The following is a 16695-nucleotide window of genomic DNA, read 5'->3' on the forward strand; positions in this document are numbered from 1 at the left end:
AATCCCTTGATTTCTTTCATAAATTCAAATACAACAACGGCAATTATTTCAACTAATGTGTCTTTTGTTAAGGCTGATCCTCTTGACAATAGCAAAGGTGGCCACACTCTACAGAGAAATCCTGGAGAATATCTATATCTATACTAAAAAACCAATCCGGGGTAGTCAAAATGTGTATGAGTGCTGGACATGTCCACCTTTCTAATTGTTTGAAAAGGGTAAAGTTGTAATTTTGTAAGGGATAATTTTTCTCTCTTTTATATCCTCTCCTAGAACATTTCATGCAAATTTACAAAAGATGGTTTTCCCCCCTCTTTTCCATTCTCTTTCTTTCTAGAATATTCTACGAAACTCAATGTCATGAAATAAAAATGAAGGCCACAAAATTGAAGTTTTTTTATATTTAGCTTATACAAAGAAAATAAACATATGTAAATAAAAAGTCAGGGTCCTGAACAAATATCTACACCACAATTTATTTATGCTTATATATAAAGAATATTATGAGGATGAGAAAAATAGTAGAATATTTCAAGTTCAAATAATGAAAGGTAAAAGTTAACTTCCTCTTAGAAAATCAATTGACCATCACACTCTCTTTCTATCTATTGAATATATATTCAAAATAAAAATAATTTGTTTTCATATTTTTAAAAGTACAAACATGAAAAAACATTATGTTTATCAAGTGCATTTGCACGCTAACAATTTCTAGTCTACATATAGTGATCTGGCAACTCATTTCATAAAATATCTCTATGCTAGAAGGGGGGAAACCCAGAGACTCTCATAATCTCATTCATTACTTGAAACAAAGTATTGATAGAGAAGTATACTCTGAATGTCAGTGGATCCTATACAAAGGGTTAAAAACAATGGCTCGAAAAGCTGCAGCATGCATTAGGAAGAATATCCCCAGACAATATCTAGTCTCACTATACATTGTAAACCTTCAGCAAAATCCAATTTACCCACTTCTCCTTTACGCTCCTTAAAAAGGCATATCAGCGTGTGTGCAAATGTGCAGAAACAGTAGATGCATTTTCCAAGTAAAAGTGTGTCTGGTTGCTTGAAAGAAAAGCTTTAAAAAAATTGTCATGTTATCTTCCAACCAAAAAGTAGTGAAGTTGGAAAAACATTATTCACAATTTTAACTTTACTTCATATTTAATGTTGTCCATAGGAATACTTGAGCTAATCAAACAAGAGCAAATTAAAAAGTTCTCCAGGAAGACAAAAGCTGGTGAGCCAACTAAATCCAACTTGAAGGGAAGGGGGAAAAAGCTTCTTTGTTAACTTCTCCAAGTAAGAATTTTGTACACTTGGAAAACTCTTACAAGAAACAAAACTTGGCTTGAGTGTGCGGTTTATATTGAGACAAGATTCAAGTCAAAGCTGAAGCTGGATTGGAGGGTCAATACTAGATTAAACACTTAATCAGCAAGAACCACTGATGCAAAGTGGAATTCTTTGAAACTTGTGCATATCTGAACCAAGAGCAAACTTGAAAGGTTAGGCTAGCCATGGACTGGAAGAAGTCTCTCATGGCAATGCGTTGCAAAGTTATAGTTACATTCATTATGATATGACATTTCCTTTTTCGAAACATGAGAGACCTAGATGCTAATCATAATTTATAATTTATCAGGAATAGCAATTTTCTTCTGTATCCGCTGAGATTTTGCCACACCTCACCTTTTCTTATGAACCAAATTCATCAATTTGTAGAAGGGAAAGAAATTCAAGGCACACGAGTTTGATTAAGAAATGTCAATGCTTCCCTCACATGGCTATAAAAAGATCACATAAAAAGTAATGATAGGATTGGTGGAATAATAGTCAGGCAACTATTTTTCCTTTCCAGAACTTCAAATAACGGACTAACAGTCTAACAGCTTATTGTCAGAACACCTCATTGATAAGATTGGTGGAACAATAGTCAGGCAACTATTTTTCCTTTGAGGAAATTTTCACTGTAGACCCGTTTCAACTTTTTATTACCGAATTCGACCTTGTTGAGTTTTATTTAGCGGAATCGACCCGGTTTCTCGTCACGTCAGTGCCGTGGCGAGAAAGCGGGTCGATTATTTTTTAAACGGTCTCGTAAACAGTCGGGGTTATCAACCCCGACTGTTTAGTCCATCCACTACGAAACACTAAACTAATTGGTCGGGGTTGGGAACCCCGACCAATTCGATCTGGGCACATTTCGAATTGGTCAGGGTTTCCAACCCCGACCAATTAGCAGAGCCCAGCCGTCGCTGGGTTTAACCAGTGGACGAATCGGTCGGGGTTGGGAACCCCGACCAATTCGAAGCCTATTTCAAATTGATCGGGGTCCCAACCCCGACCATTAAGCAGAGGCCAAACGCGGTGCTTGGCCAAGGCAAAAAGTAGTCGGGGTTCGGAAACCCGACTACTTGTTCTGGGCCCCCTCCACCGTATAAAAGCCATCGAACCCTATTTCCCCCGATCCCTTCTCATTTCTCCGCCTCCCTCTTCTCTCTTTCGTCCGTTCTCCCGAAACCAAGCTTCAGATCTCAAGTTTCAACTCGTTTCTTCGATCGAAATTCAAATCAAAAGTCGTCTTAAACTTCTTTAGGTAATTTCTTCTACTCCTCTCCTCTTTTAACATGTTGAAATCTATGATTTTTTCTTAAAAATAAATTTCTAGGGTTTTCATTCATAAATGAATTTCGTGGGTTAGAGTTATCGCTGAAATTCGTTTATATGATAATTGTTATCGATGTAATTAACTTTTAGAGCATAGAATGTTCAATTGTTTAATTTTAGGGTTTAGGATTTACAATTTGGGAATTAGGATTTTTGATTGAAATTATATGAGATTATTTGCATATTAATTTAATTTTTTATATTTAAATGATATAATTTTTTTTGAATAGGTTGAACAATATGATTTTTATTGCTTGTTCTTATGATGGGCAAATTAATTATGGGATAAATAATATGTCAATGTACGTCGGAGGGGTAACAACGCCATTAATGATCTCGGAATCATATAGTTACTACGACTTGGTTATGAAATTACACCGAGTTACGAAAATTGACCCACGAGAATACCGACTGAAAATTATATGCAATTGGCCCATAGCTATTGATAGAACATCCGTAGTGGAGATCTCGAACGATTATCATATGAGTATTATGTTTAAATTGGGCAAGTCGCAACAAACGGTAGAATTATTTATTGAAAAGTTGCCACATAATTCGTGCCAAATATTCAAACCTTCAGGAGAATTCTCACGCATGTTAGATATGGGAGTTCATTCTGATGGGTTTCTTTCTTCTTCGAATGAAATGGAGCGGGCTCAATTCGGTGGAACGTCAAATGTCATGAATAACGAAGTCTCTTATGGAAATATAGGGCCGTTAAGTGGGACAACAATCAAAGAGGATGAAAGAAGCAATGACTCGGGAGGTGAAGAACAATATAGTGCACCAGTTGATAGCATGTAATTTGTTACCCAAGATGTCGAAGATAATCCGGGATGGCCTGATGAGGCTTACGTTAATAATGACTATGTTGAGTACGAAGAACCACCCCCCGACGAGTTTGAAGATGATGAGTGGATTCGTTCTTCCACAGTAAATGATATGTGCATCGGTGAAAGTTCAATTCGTAGAGGAGATGATGACGCCCCCTTTAAAGTTGATGATTTATCCGAGACTAAGGACCAATTGGTTGATGCTATTCGTGAATACTCTTTCGAAAAGAATTTCAAGTTCAAGCAAGTTAAAAACAATCGCACAAGTTATAATGCAATATGTTTTATGAACACACAAAGAACAGGTCTGACCGAGGGAAATGAAGCTGATTACTCATGTCCTTGGAAGTTATATGCATTTGCAGGAAAGAAACACAATTTTCAATTTAGGATCAGTGAATACTACGGTGTTCACACGTGTCAATCCAATATTAGAGCAAGATCACAGTGGTGCATCTGCCTCTTACATAGCGCGGTTGATTATGCCAAAATTAAGGAAGAAGCTTGATCTAACGCCCGATAATATAATTGAGAAAGTGCTTGATACCAAGTTCATTAAAATCTCGTATATTAAAGCATGGAATGCAAGGAGAATTGCGATGACAAAAATATTTGGTGATTAGGATAAGTCTTACGCAACACTACCTCAATATCTTGATGCGATCAAAAGAAGTAATCCTGGATCTGAATACAAACTCATAACCAAAGAGACCGATCCGGGAGTTCATCAATTCACCTCTGTTTTTTAGGTATTTGGGCCTTCGATTGAGGGGTTTAAATTTTGTCGACCTATTCTTAACATTGATGGCACACACTTATACGGTAAATACAAGGGTGTACTGCTTGTTGCTACAAGAGTTGATGCAGATGGTGGCTTATTTCCTTTGGCCTTCGTCGTTGTGGAGGTCAAGAACAGTGAGAATTGGGAGTGGTTTTTTTCTTGCATTCAATTATATATTTTTAATGTGTTGCCTCCTAGAATATTTACTTTCATATCTGATAGGATGAAAGGTATTCCAAAAGCATTGTGGAGGAGAGATTTGGCTCTCATCACCATCATCGCTATTGCTTACGACACATAAGAGCTAACTTCAAAAAGAGCTTTAGTCAAATTCATTTACAAAACTTTCTGTGGCAAGCGGGTTGTACGCCCGAAACATGTGTGTATGATCGGATAAGGGATCAAATCAAGGCAACATCTCAAGCTGCACATGATTGGATTGAGAGTAGTCTGAGCAATGATTACATCGACCGGTGGGCACTTAGTAAAGATGGAGGGAATCGGTTCTGCATGATGACAACTAATTGTTCTGAAAGCTTCAACGGGGTACTTAAGGGGGCTCGGACAATGCCCATATAGGCGTTGATTGCGAGGATATTTTACAGGCGCAATTACTATTTTATCAAGCGGCGAGAGGATGGAGCAATGTGGGCCTTGTTCTTGACACCAAACAATGAGACGATTTTAGGAGCTCGAGTTAAGCAGACGAGGGGCACGAATATTGTTAGATTTGCTGTAGATGAATGGGAGGTTACAGACAAACATGGTCATAATTACACCGTTAACTTGGGAGGTTCATATTGCACATGCACCTGTAACATATCAGAATTGCAAAAATTGCTTTGTTCACATGTTATAGCGGTTACGTCCAAGCAGTCGGGGGTGCAAATATTTCATATTACACATACGTTTCTGAGTGGGGTATCAATCAAGCAACTATAGAGAGGCATGTAAGTAGTGTTTCCACCCCGTACATGATAGTCGTTATTGGCCACACTATAACGGGCCGCATGTGGTGCCTCCAAGCTATAAGAGACAAGCCGGAGTGTGGAGAGTTATCTTAGGAGAGTGCAGTGTTAGCCTACTTGTATAGGGAGATGACGAAAATAGCACTCGTACAAAACAAAGAATTGAAGGACAGTCTCACTTTGCTACAGATATGATCATGGAAGCGATTGCATTTGGGAACACCTGATTTGAGGGAGGCCCGCGCTCTCGATGGTCATATTCCGTTAGGCTGCAGGTATTATTAAGATGCATGTAATTTTAGTGCTTTATTTCAATATATACTAACCCGTTGTATATAAAATAGATGGAATGTGTCCAGATCTTGGCAAACCTCTCCAAAGAAGCATGAAAACTTTTACAAAAACGAGCTTGATCAGATGGAGGATGAACAAGTATAAAAATTATAATATCTAAATATATTCAATTATGCGACCAATTGTTACCGATATCTAAATATATTCAATCAATATATCATAATATCTTCTTTATAGGTCAAATGGATGCCCTACGAGCTAGTGTTGGAGTCACGTGCTCGGATCCCACTTATATGCTTTGAGATTGTCGAAATGCACGTGCCTGACCGTGTGCTTCGACAATTTGGACTACGGCAACATATTCCAAGGCCTATGGAGAGAATAAAGAGAAATCCAAGAAAATGTGCACATCATGCTAATTGGGAAGTAATTTGCCAAGATTACATCCAGAGGTGGGATTTAAAGGAGGAACAGGTAGTGATGGAGAGGACTGATGCACCTGACCTAGGTGTGTACCTGCGGTGATATTGGGGGATTACTCGCCGGTGAATATTTTAGGAAAACAAAGCCCCGAAGGAGTACATACCAAGAGGCCCAGTCGAGAGAGTTGGTAAGTGTATAAGAAAAATATACAATTATTTTCTGAGTTTTATTTTCTCACCATCCGCTTGATAATAATTTTCTTTCGGTTTTTATTTTATAGGTACAAGAGCTCGAAGAGCTTTCTACTATGGTACATGACGCATTGCGCATGACTACCGAGCAGGAGCCGAGAAACACGTTCCTTCGAATGATAAAAAAAGATACGGTCAGCTCTTCAGAGGACGCGTAATGCAAGCCGCGATGGACGGGAGGAGCGACTAATTGAGTACGGGCGGCGACGTCGACGAGGACACACGGAGGCGGGATCAAGCCATGCGCATGATGAAGCTGGCGGCTCACAGCAGGCTCAGGCCGGATGTTCACAGGAGGTTTGAGTCGACGCGGATGTCATGCGCTTTCAACTTCACACACAACCGGACGAGGAACTTATCCGAGCTCACGTCGAAGGTGAACGGGGAAGGGGGAGAGGAAGAAGAGGGAGAGGGAGAGGGAGAGGGAGAGGGAGGGGAAAGGGCGTTGTTGATATTTGTTAAATTTCGATGGACTTGATACGATGTTTGCGTTTGAGTTGCAATTTGGACTTGATATGTTGTTTGTGTTGCGATGGATTTGATATAATGTACTTGATATGTTGTTTGTGTTGCGATGGATTTGATATAATGTTAAGTTTGCGAATATGAATTGTACGTATGATATTTGTGTTTGTTGCGATGGATTTGATATAATGTTAAGTTTGCGAATATGAATTGTACGTATGATATTTGTGTTTGTGATTTCATTGTGGATTGATAATCAGGAGTATGATTGCATTTTAGCATGTGTTATTTGTGATTACATTTTGTACTACAGAAAGTATGAGTTTCCAGGTGAATGTGGGCTGGAAGGAGGTCTACAAAATGGTTGGTGTTGGGAACCCCGACCATTTTGTGCACCTACGTTGGCCCTGCGTTTGGGCTCTGCTTAATGGTCGGGGTTGGGAACCCCGACCAATTCAAAATGGGAGCATTTCGAATTGGTCAGGGTTCCCAACCCTGACCAATTCGTCCACTGGTTAAACCCAGCGACGGCTGGGCTCTGCTAATTGGTCGGGGTTGGGAATCCCGACCAATTTGAAATGGGACCATTCTGAATTGGTCGGGGTTTCCAAACCCGACCAATTAGTTAAGTGTTTCGTAGCGGATGGACTAAACAGTCAGGATTGACAACCCCGACTGTTTACGAGGCCGTTTAAAAAACAATCAACCCGTTTTCTCATCACGGTGCTGACGTGGTGAGAAACCGGGTCGATTCCGCTAAATAAAACTCAACAAGCTCGAATTCGGTAATAAAGAGTTGAACCGGGTCTACAGTGAAAATTTCCTCTTTTCCTTTCCAGAATTTCAAATAACAGACTAACAGTCTTAACAACTTATTAACAGAACCGCTTACTGACAATCTTATGCCATAAAACGATTAAGAATAAGTGGTTTATACATTTTTCTTCAGGTAGAGGACACAACAGATTTTGCTCAAAAGAACTCATTATAATCGTGTGCATACATGTAGCTCAATATACTCAACAGATGCCTAGGATATAGAGGATCAAGATGCAGCATTTGGTAGGAATACTTGGACACACTGAAGAATAACAAAGCCTGATTGTATATTCAGCCTCGAAGACGGGATAAAAACTTTTGTTTTTGACGGTGGTATAGAAGCTGTGATAATTTTAGTTGCTGTTATCATCACATCAACACACTCAACCTATGTCTATACCAATGCCCATCACTGTTTTAAAAAGCCTCCGCTTGGTCCGCCTAGGTGTATGCCTTGGCCTAGGCAGTACGTAGGCCACCTAACTAATGCCTAGCGCCTAGACGATACCTAAGCCGCCCACATAGGTTTTGAGAGTGTTTAGGGGATCATTGCCTGCTTATGTGGACAACACCATTTAGGTATTGATCGTGATTTTCTGTGTTGTAGCCTCCACATTCTCCAACCTCCTTCAAACTCCTTTAACCTCTGAATATGAACACCTCCACTACCTCCTCCGATCTTCAGCAAAATCTTATCGACCACCACTTAAATGAAGAAAGAAATTTGCCTAGACACCAGTCTGACACCGAAACTTTCTATAACATTGACATTTACTATTAATTATTGTAATTAAAAAAAAAACTCGTAGGTTCTAGGCATCAGGTCCAACGCCTAGCCTCCTAGCGCTTTTTATACAATTTGTTAGTTATTATTTTGACTATTTAGTAATTAAGTATGCATGGTTTATTATGGATCTAAAATTGTTATATTTTTTGGCAAATTTATATGAATTTAATACATACTTTTATCAATTATTGTAATTAAATAATTTAAAAATTAGCTAAACGCCAAGACGTATGCCTAGACGTCCAGGCACTAGGCACTGACTCAAACGCCTAGTTCGCCTAGCGCCTTCTATAACATTAATGCCCATCCATGCACACATTTACTTGAGCTCAATTTCAAAATTTCCCTTCAAATTAGAAACAAGGAAGAGGTAAAAGAAAGAAAGAAAAAAGATAACAAGTAGTAAATAGAAAAATGATTGGAATGGAAAAAGGAGAAGTAGAAATATAAAGCGAGAAGAATAAAAAAGAGAAAAGAAGCAGAATATTGGGTAAGGGGATTGATCAAAGGACAAAGCATGAGAGGATTCTCATGCTTGCTCTCTAAAGTTCTTTAACTGTTCAACTTGCATTTATCATTTTCCTTAGCTACACGAGTAACTTACATTTATCATCATTATGGAGACTCGAGGCATGCAAAAGCTGTCTCAAGTTATAAATTCTCTCTTTGGCATCTTGACATTAAAACCCCTTCCCCACAACTTATTAAATCATATCCATAGTACTATAAGAAGAGAAATAGTAACAATTCATTATAAATTCTCTCTTTGGCATCTTGACATTAATACCCTTTTCCTATAACAAATTAAATCATATTCATAGTACTATACGAAGACCAATATATCATTCATTGAAGAGACAGGTCATTACATATAGAATCCTATGATCTCCATAGAAATGATTATACTCTCAAATAGGATGACTAGACACCGAGCTATGAACCCACCATGGCCACTCCGTTGCAAGGAGGATATTATGCTCATTGTCGAATTGTTCTTGTGGAGCAAGGTTTTAAACATACGTTATCAGGGATTTATCGAACGGTCAAAATCCTTATCGGGTAGCGGAAATCGAGGATATATCGAGGATAAGTAGTATTTATCGGAGTGATATACTGGATGGTGTATATATATAATATAAAAAGCAAAAATGTAATCTAACCATACTTAATGAAATATAAACATACCAAAATGTAAATAATCATGTTTAGAAGAGGGTCAGAGGTGAGCTTCGAGGTCGAGGAGGCGAGCGACATCAACGGAGGTGAGCTCCGAGGTCAGGGAGGCAATCGACGTCAACGGAGTTGAGCTGCGAGGTCGGGGAGGCAATGGAGTTAAGCTGCGAGGTCGGGGGGTGAGCGACGTCAGCGGAGGTGAGCTTCGAGGTCGGGGAGGCGAGCGACGTCGGCGGAGGTGAGTTTCGAGATCGGGCAGGCGAGCAAGTGAGCTTCGAGGTCGGGGAGGCGAGCAACGTCAGAGGACGTGAGCTTCAAGGTCGGGGAGGAGAGCGATGAGGTCAACGGAGTTAAGAGGGGAATAGAGATCTTAAGCTCGATGGAGTTCGAAGAGGCTCGGAGGCTCAAAGAACAGCTGCACAGAGGGAGAGAGATTCACGAAGGATTCGGACTGAATTTGAAGTTAGAAACTTCATTTCATTATCAAAAGCGGGTCGGGTCGGGTTTAAGAACTCACTAAGTAACAGCCCAACAATTCAACTCAAAACTCACGCTGATAAATCCGATATTTTCAGCCTCCCTTATTGACCGATAAGTGCCTTTATCACCAATAACTCGCCGATAAATCCATAAAAACGATAACCGATTAAAAATCCTACTTATCCTAGTGGAAATCTCCCAAATCCGATAACTCGGTGACAATATCAGATGATCAACAGATATTTAAAACCATGTTGTGGAGTCAAAGGGAGGTTGTTTATGGTTGTTTTAGAGTTGCAACACAACTCTAATTTTACATAGTAACACGAACTGAGTCATTTTTACTTTCAATATATTACTGATTTTTCATAAATTAAAGTCCACACAGTTGACATGAGAAACGATAACATATATTAGTAACACATGGTCGACAATTTCACCTTTGAAATACATTTATTTTCTATTTCAGAATCCATCGTTAGACCTTATTTTAAGCAATATACTACAATGATCATGACAATTCTTCTGGCTGTACCTTCCTATATAATATAAATGCTTATCTAGCATCTCTTAAGATCAAATCTCTTTGTATTACTTCTCTAGTTTCAGAACCTAATTTCAACGTTTCAATATTCTATATCCATACCCTTCAATGATGCTATTATAAACTTCCTCTGAATCTCTTAAGCCCAAATCTTCACTTGTTTTGATCAACAAATGCATTCTCACTGCCTTACTCTAATCCAAGCATTCCTACCACAATATTGCCTAAAAACACATGTGATGCAGGACGATCGTGGGCCAACGATTTTAGGATCATTTAGAATCTATTAGAATTTACTTTGTTTGGGATATTAATATATTATTTTGTTTCCTTTCAGCTAGGATTTGATTCAATTTTCAGATTTAGTTTTTTCCTATATATAAAGTTATAATCCTCCATGAGGAATTAGACTTTGATTAACAAAAAAAAGTGAGTCACGTAAATTTTGACCATGTGAATTGCTTGTTCTTCGCATGTAATTTGCCTCTTTGGCATGGGAAGCCCTTGGGTGTAAGGCCCCTAGGTGTGAAGTCTAGTTATTTATCTAAAAATCTCCTCCACTTTCATCCCAGCCATCCATCCAAAATCCCCACAAAGCCTATTTCAAATCCTAATAGCATTATTGTTTATCAACGAAAAGCGCTCAAAGCACTGCTCATGAGTAAAAAGTACTTTCAGTACTGTTCACTTGTGAACAGTGCATAATGATGTTTGTGTGCCTCCATCCTCTGTTTACAACGGCGCTGATCGCATTCCATCAAGACGACGAACAGATCCAAATAGTTTTTAAAGAATTCATGTTAGAGATTAAACTGCTCTCAGATCGGAGCCCTCACCCTACTCCCCATCACCATGTCCTTTCACATTCATATCACAACCACGTGCCTGCCTACCTCCCTACCTAACTCCCTTCCGCACCAAAACCACCCCCCCCCGGCCGTCTACACACACATGCACATACAATTTTTTGTTTCCAAGATACTCTTATTTCTTAGACGCAATTACAATCCTTCTTCTGAACATTTTTGGCTTATGAACTTCTCTGAATTATATTTCCATGAAGAGACCAGAACTCTGTAAATGGCTGAGAGGCAATACTCAGAATATAAAGGAAAAGAAGGGTTGATTAATACGGAAACTTCCATGGGGCTCTCCCACATTGCATAGTTGTGGGCAGAAGGTAATGAGATATCCTTCAAATGCATCTCTTGTCCTCATCATTCTTTAAACAAGGTTTTTTCTTTTTCTTTCTTTCATTCTTCTATTTCAACGTTTACCATCCATGTCTGCCAAATAACAAATATTGAAACCAAAACCAGCTTGTGACCTCAATTCATCAAGAAATGCATGATACATGTTCTTGATTTTCTCCGACATATGCCAAAGGATCAGTATATATTAATTAATAAAAATAAGTTTGTATGTACTCATATGTCCAATATGCATCCCATGACGATCCAATATGCATCCCATGAAGACCACTCACATAAAAAAACAGGTCTTATACTCTTGCGTGTGATGCATTGCAAGGCTTTGTGCATTTCAAAAAATTCCTAGTCCACAAAAACAACATGCAAACTAACATTGATGATAAAATCAGAAAAAGAGCTCCTTAGTGTTTCCTATTCATTTTGTAGTCAGATATACTTGTTAGCTATTTGGTTATCAATACAACTGTTTTCTCAAAAAATATTAAGTTCTACAAATTATGAAATCACTATATGAAAGTAAAATGACCCCGAATTAATAATAGGGAAACCAGGCAATCATTGAAGAATGTAGGAAAGCCTTTGTAAGACCATGTAGAAGACTTCCACAGTCCTCCAGAAAACAAATAAGTACAAAGAATATATATAAGGCAGGATAGGGCAGGTACAGGAAATAACAACACCCAGAAGGAAATGGTCTAAATTTTAAACATTAAAACTTACACAATGGCAGAGACCGCTCTGCAGTATCTCTCCCACATACTGCGAAACCTCGGCTGGCCTCCAAGATCCCACAGCTTTATCGTGACATTTCCCTTTGTTACTTTTCTCATATTGAATCCCACCTATATAATCCAATCTATTCAATACCCGACAAAAGCTAATCGATGCATAACAAAGAACAACAATCAGTAGTCCTACATGTTGAATGTTATACTTACTGTAGGAATCATGTCCTCACTATATCCACCAGTCTGCACAAAGTTGGAAAAAATGAAATTTTAATTAGTATCTTAAGCCCAAATTACACTGATCAAGAACTAAATATCCGTTGCAGACATCAAAATGTACATACTGCGATGACATTCACAAGGGAAGTTTTCCCAGCATTCTGCAGTCCTATTAAAGATAGCTCCATTTCCTGCTTGAAAAAAAGGCTGCAAACAAAAATAAAAAAAAATTAAGGTAAATAATACAATCTATTCTATCTCAATCGACTCCTACAGCTCCAAAGAAATAAAATTCCAATCTTGATCTTTGTCCATTTTCACCGTTACTAACCCTAGAATTCAAAATTTTGCCTGAACAAACGAAACGTAAAAAATAAGATTCAAACCCTAAAAATCCGATGATTCGAATCTAAGAACAAACGAAGCCACGAGTAATGCGGGAGAGGTCGAGGATCTCACCTTCGGAGCCAATTGAGGATAGTTTCCAGCAGCCCCATGGATTGAATTAGCGGAGAAATTAGGGCTTTTTTGGAGCTGGAGAAATTGGAGATTAGGGATTTTTTTTTTAATAAAGGAAAACAGAGGAACCTTAAAAATCTCCAGGCCTGATTCAGAGAGCGCTGCGGTATTGCCCGCGAGGGCGACCGTAATAAGGGGTATCCGAAAGATGAAATAATTGAGGAATTAAAAAATTGGAAAAAAAAACAATAAAGTAATATAAAATGTGGTGGATTATGATTGGTTGCTGGGGTGGATGAGTGGACTCTTTGGCTGGATTGGGCTTGCATCAGTGTTCCCGTTCTACAGGAGGTTCGGATTGGGCCCCTCTAATTTTGTAATTCGAAGTTTATTTATAGAAATTTGTTGGAGTATTTTATTGGCTCAATATCATGAAACCCCCCTTAACTTTGAACAATTGTCAGAAAATCCCCTTTAACGTTCAAAATACCAGAAAAGACCCCTTAAGCTGAGGAGTTATTAGAATCCTCTTTTAACTTTGAGATTTTATCAAAAACACCCTCTTAATTTGGGGGTTTTCTGATAAAAATCTCAAAGTTAAAAGCGTTATCTCATAAAATCTAAAAGTTAACGGTTTTTGTGATAATCCCTACACTTAAGGCGGGTTTTTTTTTTTTTTTTTTGGGGGGGGGGGGGGAAAGGGAGCTTTATTTACCCTATATTTTTTTAAATTGAAAGGTTACAAAGAGTTGGCAATCATCTGATTGATGAAACTTGGTGTTACAGCATTGGTGGACGTATATTATGGCAAAATTATGATCTGATAAATATCTATCCAAATGAGCACTCATGAAATTATTTTCGCTGAAAACTATAATTCATGGTAACAAATGCATATACATATAGTCAATATAAACTATCTCAATGATAAGTCATTGGTTGAGTATATAGTAGCATGCATGGACAATAGTTGTTTACAAAGGAGATGACTTAGGAATAATTGATACAGGTCACATTCATTCGACAATAATTGATTTATTGGAGGGTCTTTTCTAACGGGAATGGGTGTTCATGAGCAATCAACAGGGGATTTGAGAATAGAGAAAGAAGAGGCGAGCAGAGAAATAGTGGAAATCAAAGTGATCCACTAACTCGTCGTTTCTCTCTCTCTCTCTCTCTCTCTCTCTCTCTCTCTCTCTCTCATCCCTTAGCGAGTGCCCACAGGCACTCATTAGAAATGCTATTAGAGTGCCATAGATGTTTTAAAGAATTAGAGGGTATTTAGTGTCAGCTATAAATTCTTGTACAGTCTTAGATGGTACGCTCTCACTAGAAAGGTTTGCAATTGAAATAAGATCTAACATAGCATATTTCTAAGAAACCTTGTCGGTGAGGGACTTGATTGATCCTTCCAGGGGTGTAATAAGAATTGATTTCGCATTACTTAAGTTTGGGTTGTTTCACATTAGATTGCTGTATCGAGTTACTTTAAAACTTAACTAGCACGACTTAGTGTTTGTTTTGGGGAGAGGAGCAATTTGAATAGCGTGCTTTAAATCCTAATGATTTTTTATGGATCCTATCACTGCCTAGTAAGATTAAGAGTTTCATATGACATGCTTGGAGAGGCATTTTGATGGCTGCTGTATATAAATCTCCATAGAAAATGTGTTCCGATTTGATATAATATGTCAGTAGTGTAATAAGAAGAATGAAACTATTGAACATGTATTGGTCTTGTGTTAGAGAACATAGATGTGTAGTTTTATTGCAGCATGAAAGTTAAAAACCTCATAATCAACTAACGAGCATTGTTTTAATCCACAAAGAATAATCTTCTGAAAATAAGAAGTATGAAACTATTGAACTGTTGGATTTGGGTGTGGATCCAAACCTTCGCAGGCAAGGCGAGGTGACCTTCAGGTGAGCTCGAGGAGCTCAGGCGAGGAGCTCCAGGCAAGGTCGAAGTTCAGGCGAGGTCAATGACGAGATCTGCAGGCGAGCTCAACGACGCAGGTGAGAGCGAGATCCGTAGGCGATCTTGAGGAGATCTGCACGAGATCGAGGTGGTCTGCAGGCGAGCTCGAGGCGGTGTGCTTCAGGAGAGCTCAAGGCGGCGTGCTTCAGGCAAGGTTTGAGGTGCTGGCGAGCTCGAGCACCCGCAGGCGAGATCGAGTGCTAGCATGGCTGGCAGGCGAGATCGAGCGCTCGCATGGCTGGCGACAGCCTATTGCCAGCCCGTCGTTAAAGTTCCCTTATAAAAGAGAACCCAGAGCCGAGATTCACCCTACTCTTCTTCTTCTTCTCATGATTTCTCAAAAATTCCTGGCAGCGACTCCTTTTTTCTTTCTCTTCTCCTTTTTCAGCGCTCAACAGAGAATTAAATAGGGGGAATTAAAAGAGGAGTTATTACTGTAGCAACAATAACAACCTTTGTATTTATTAAGAGATCTCAAGTTTGAGATCTGCTCTTGCATTGTAATTTCTTTGATTAATAAGAAATTAATTGTGTGGCTCCCGAGGACGTATGCAAGTTTGTTGAATCTCGTAAATCTTAGTGTACTTTTCTCTATACTGTGTTTTCTTATTATTTTAGGGTTTTAGCATATCCCCCGTAATTCCCAACAACTGGTATCAGAGTCTGAAACGATATAGAAGAAGTCAGATTCAAGTGGGAGCAATGGCCGCAAGTGAAGAAAATGTGAGATAAAAGAAGTTTAATGGAACATATTTCTGATTTTGAAAGATGCAGATAGGGGATTATCTATACCAAAAGAATCTGTATCAACCCCTTTCAGGGAAAAAGCCGGAGTCTGTGAAGGAAGATGAGTGGAACCTTCTAGGCAGACAAGCCCTTGGAGTTATTAGATAGACACTAACTCTTAATGTTGCATTCAACATAGCGAAGAAAAAGACCATGACGGGTCTTATGGCAGCACTCTCAAATATGTATGAGAAGCCATCAACCACAAATAAAGTTCATTTGATGAGGTGATTATTCAATCTGAGAATGGCAGAAGGCGCGTCAGTAGCACAACACCTCAATGAACTCAACACGGTCACAACCTAATTGAGTTCAGTTAAAATTGAGTTTGATGAGGAAGTTTGAGCATTGATCCTTTTATTTTCTCTACCAGAAAGCTGAAATGCTACAGTCACAGCTGTGAGTAGCTCATTGGGAAGCAACAAGTTGAAGTATAATGACATTAGTGATATGGTTCTCAGTGAGGAGATCTGACGGAGAAAGTCAGGTGAAGCTATAACCTCTTCAGTATTGTATACAGAATCAATAGGTAAAAATTCAACCAGAGGGAACAGACGAGGCAAATCAAACTACAAATCTAGATCAAAGGATAGGAGGTCCAAGTCAAGGAATCCAAGCAGCGGCTCGAAGACTATCGAGTGTTGGAATTGTGGAAAGATCGGGCACTACAAGAATCAGTGCAAGAGTGCACAAAAGGAGAAGGAGGCAAAGGCAGAGGTGAATGTCACTTCCACCTTAGGAGGAGACGACGCATTGATGTGCTCTTTGGAGAGCAAGGAAGAGTTTTGGGTGTTAGACTCTGGAGCATTGTTCCATGCTACTT

General features: G+C 38.9%; 1 protein-coding gene across 1 annotated transcript in view; it reads right to left on the reverse strand.

The window, feature by feature from the left end:
* LOC109820374 (ADP-ribosylation factor-like protein 8a) overlaps positions 1-13317 on the reverse strand; it is a 14480-nt gene extending 1163 nt beyond the window's left edge. The window contains exons 1-5 of the mRNA XM_020386501.1: positions 13109-13317; positions 12775-12856; positions 12641-12673; positions 12423-12544; positions 1-5 (exon numbers count right to left, since the gene is read on the reverse strand). The exon at positions 1-5 is cut by the window's left edge and continues 169 nt beyond it. Of these exons, the coding sequence (XP_020242090.1) occupies positions 1-5; positions 12423-12544; positions 12641-12673; positions 12775-12856; positions 13109-13146 (280 nt within the window). The 5' untranslated portion in view covers positions 13147-13317. The remainder of the gene's footprint in view (positions 6-12422; positions 12545-12640; positions 12674-12774; positions 12857-13108) is intronic.

Source organism: Asparagus officinalis, chromosome 8 (genome assembly GCF_001876935.1).
Source record: "Asparagus officinalis chromosome 8, Aspof.V1, whole genome shotgun sequence".
NCBI classification, from domain to species: Eukaryota; Viridiplantae; Streptophyta; class Magnoliopsida; order Asparagales; family Asparagaceae; genus Asparagus; species Asparagus officinalis.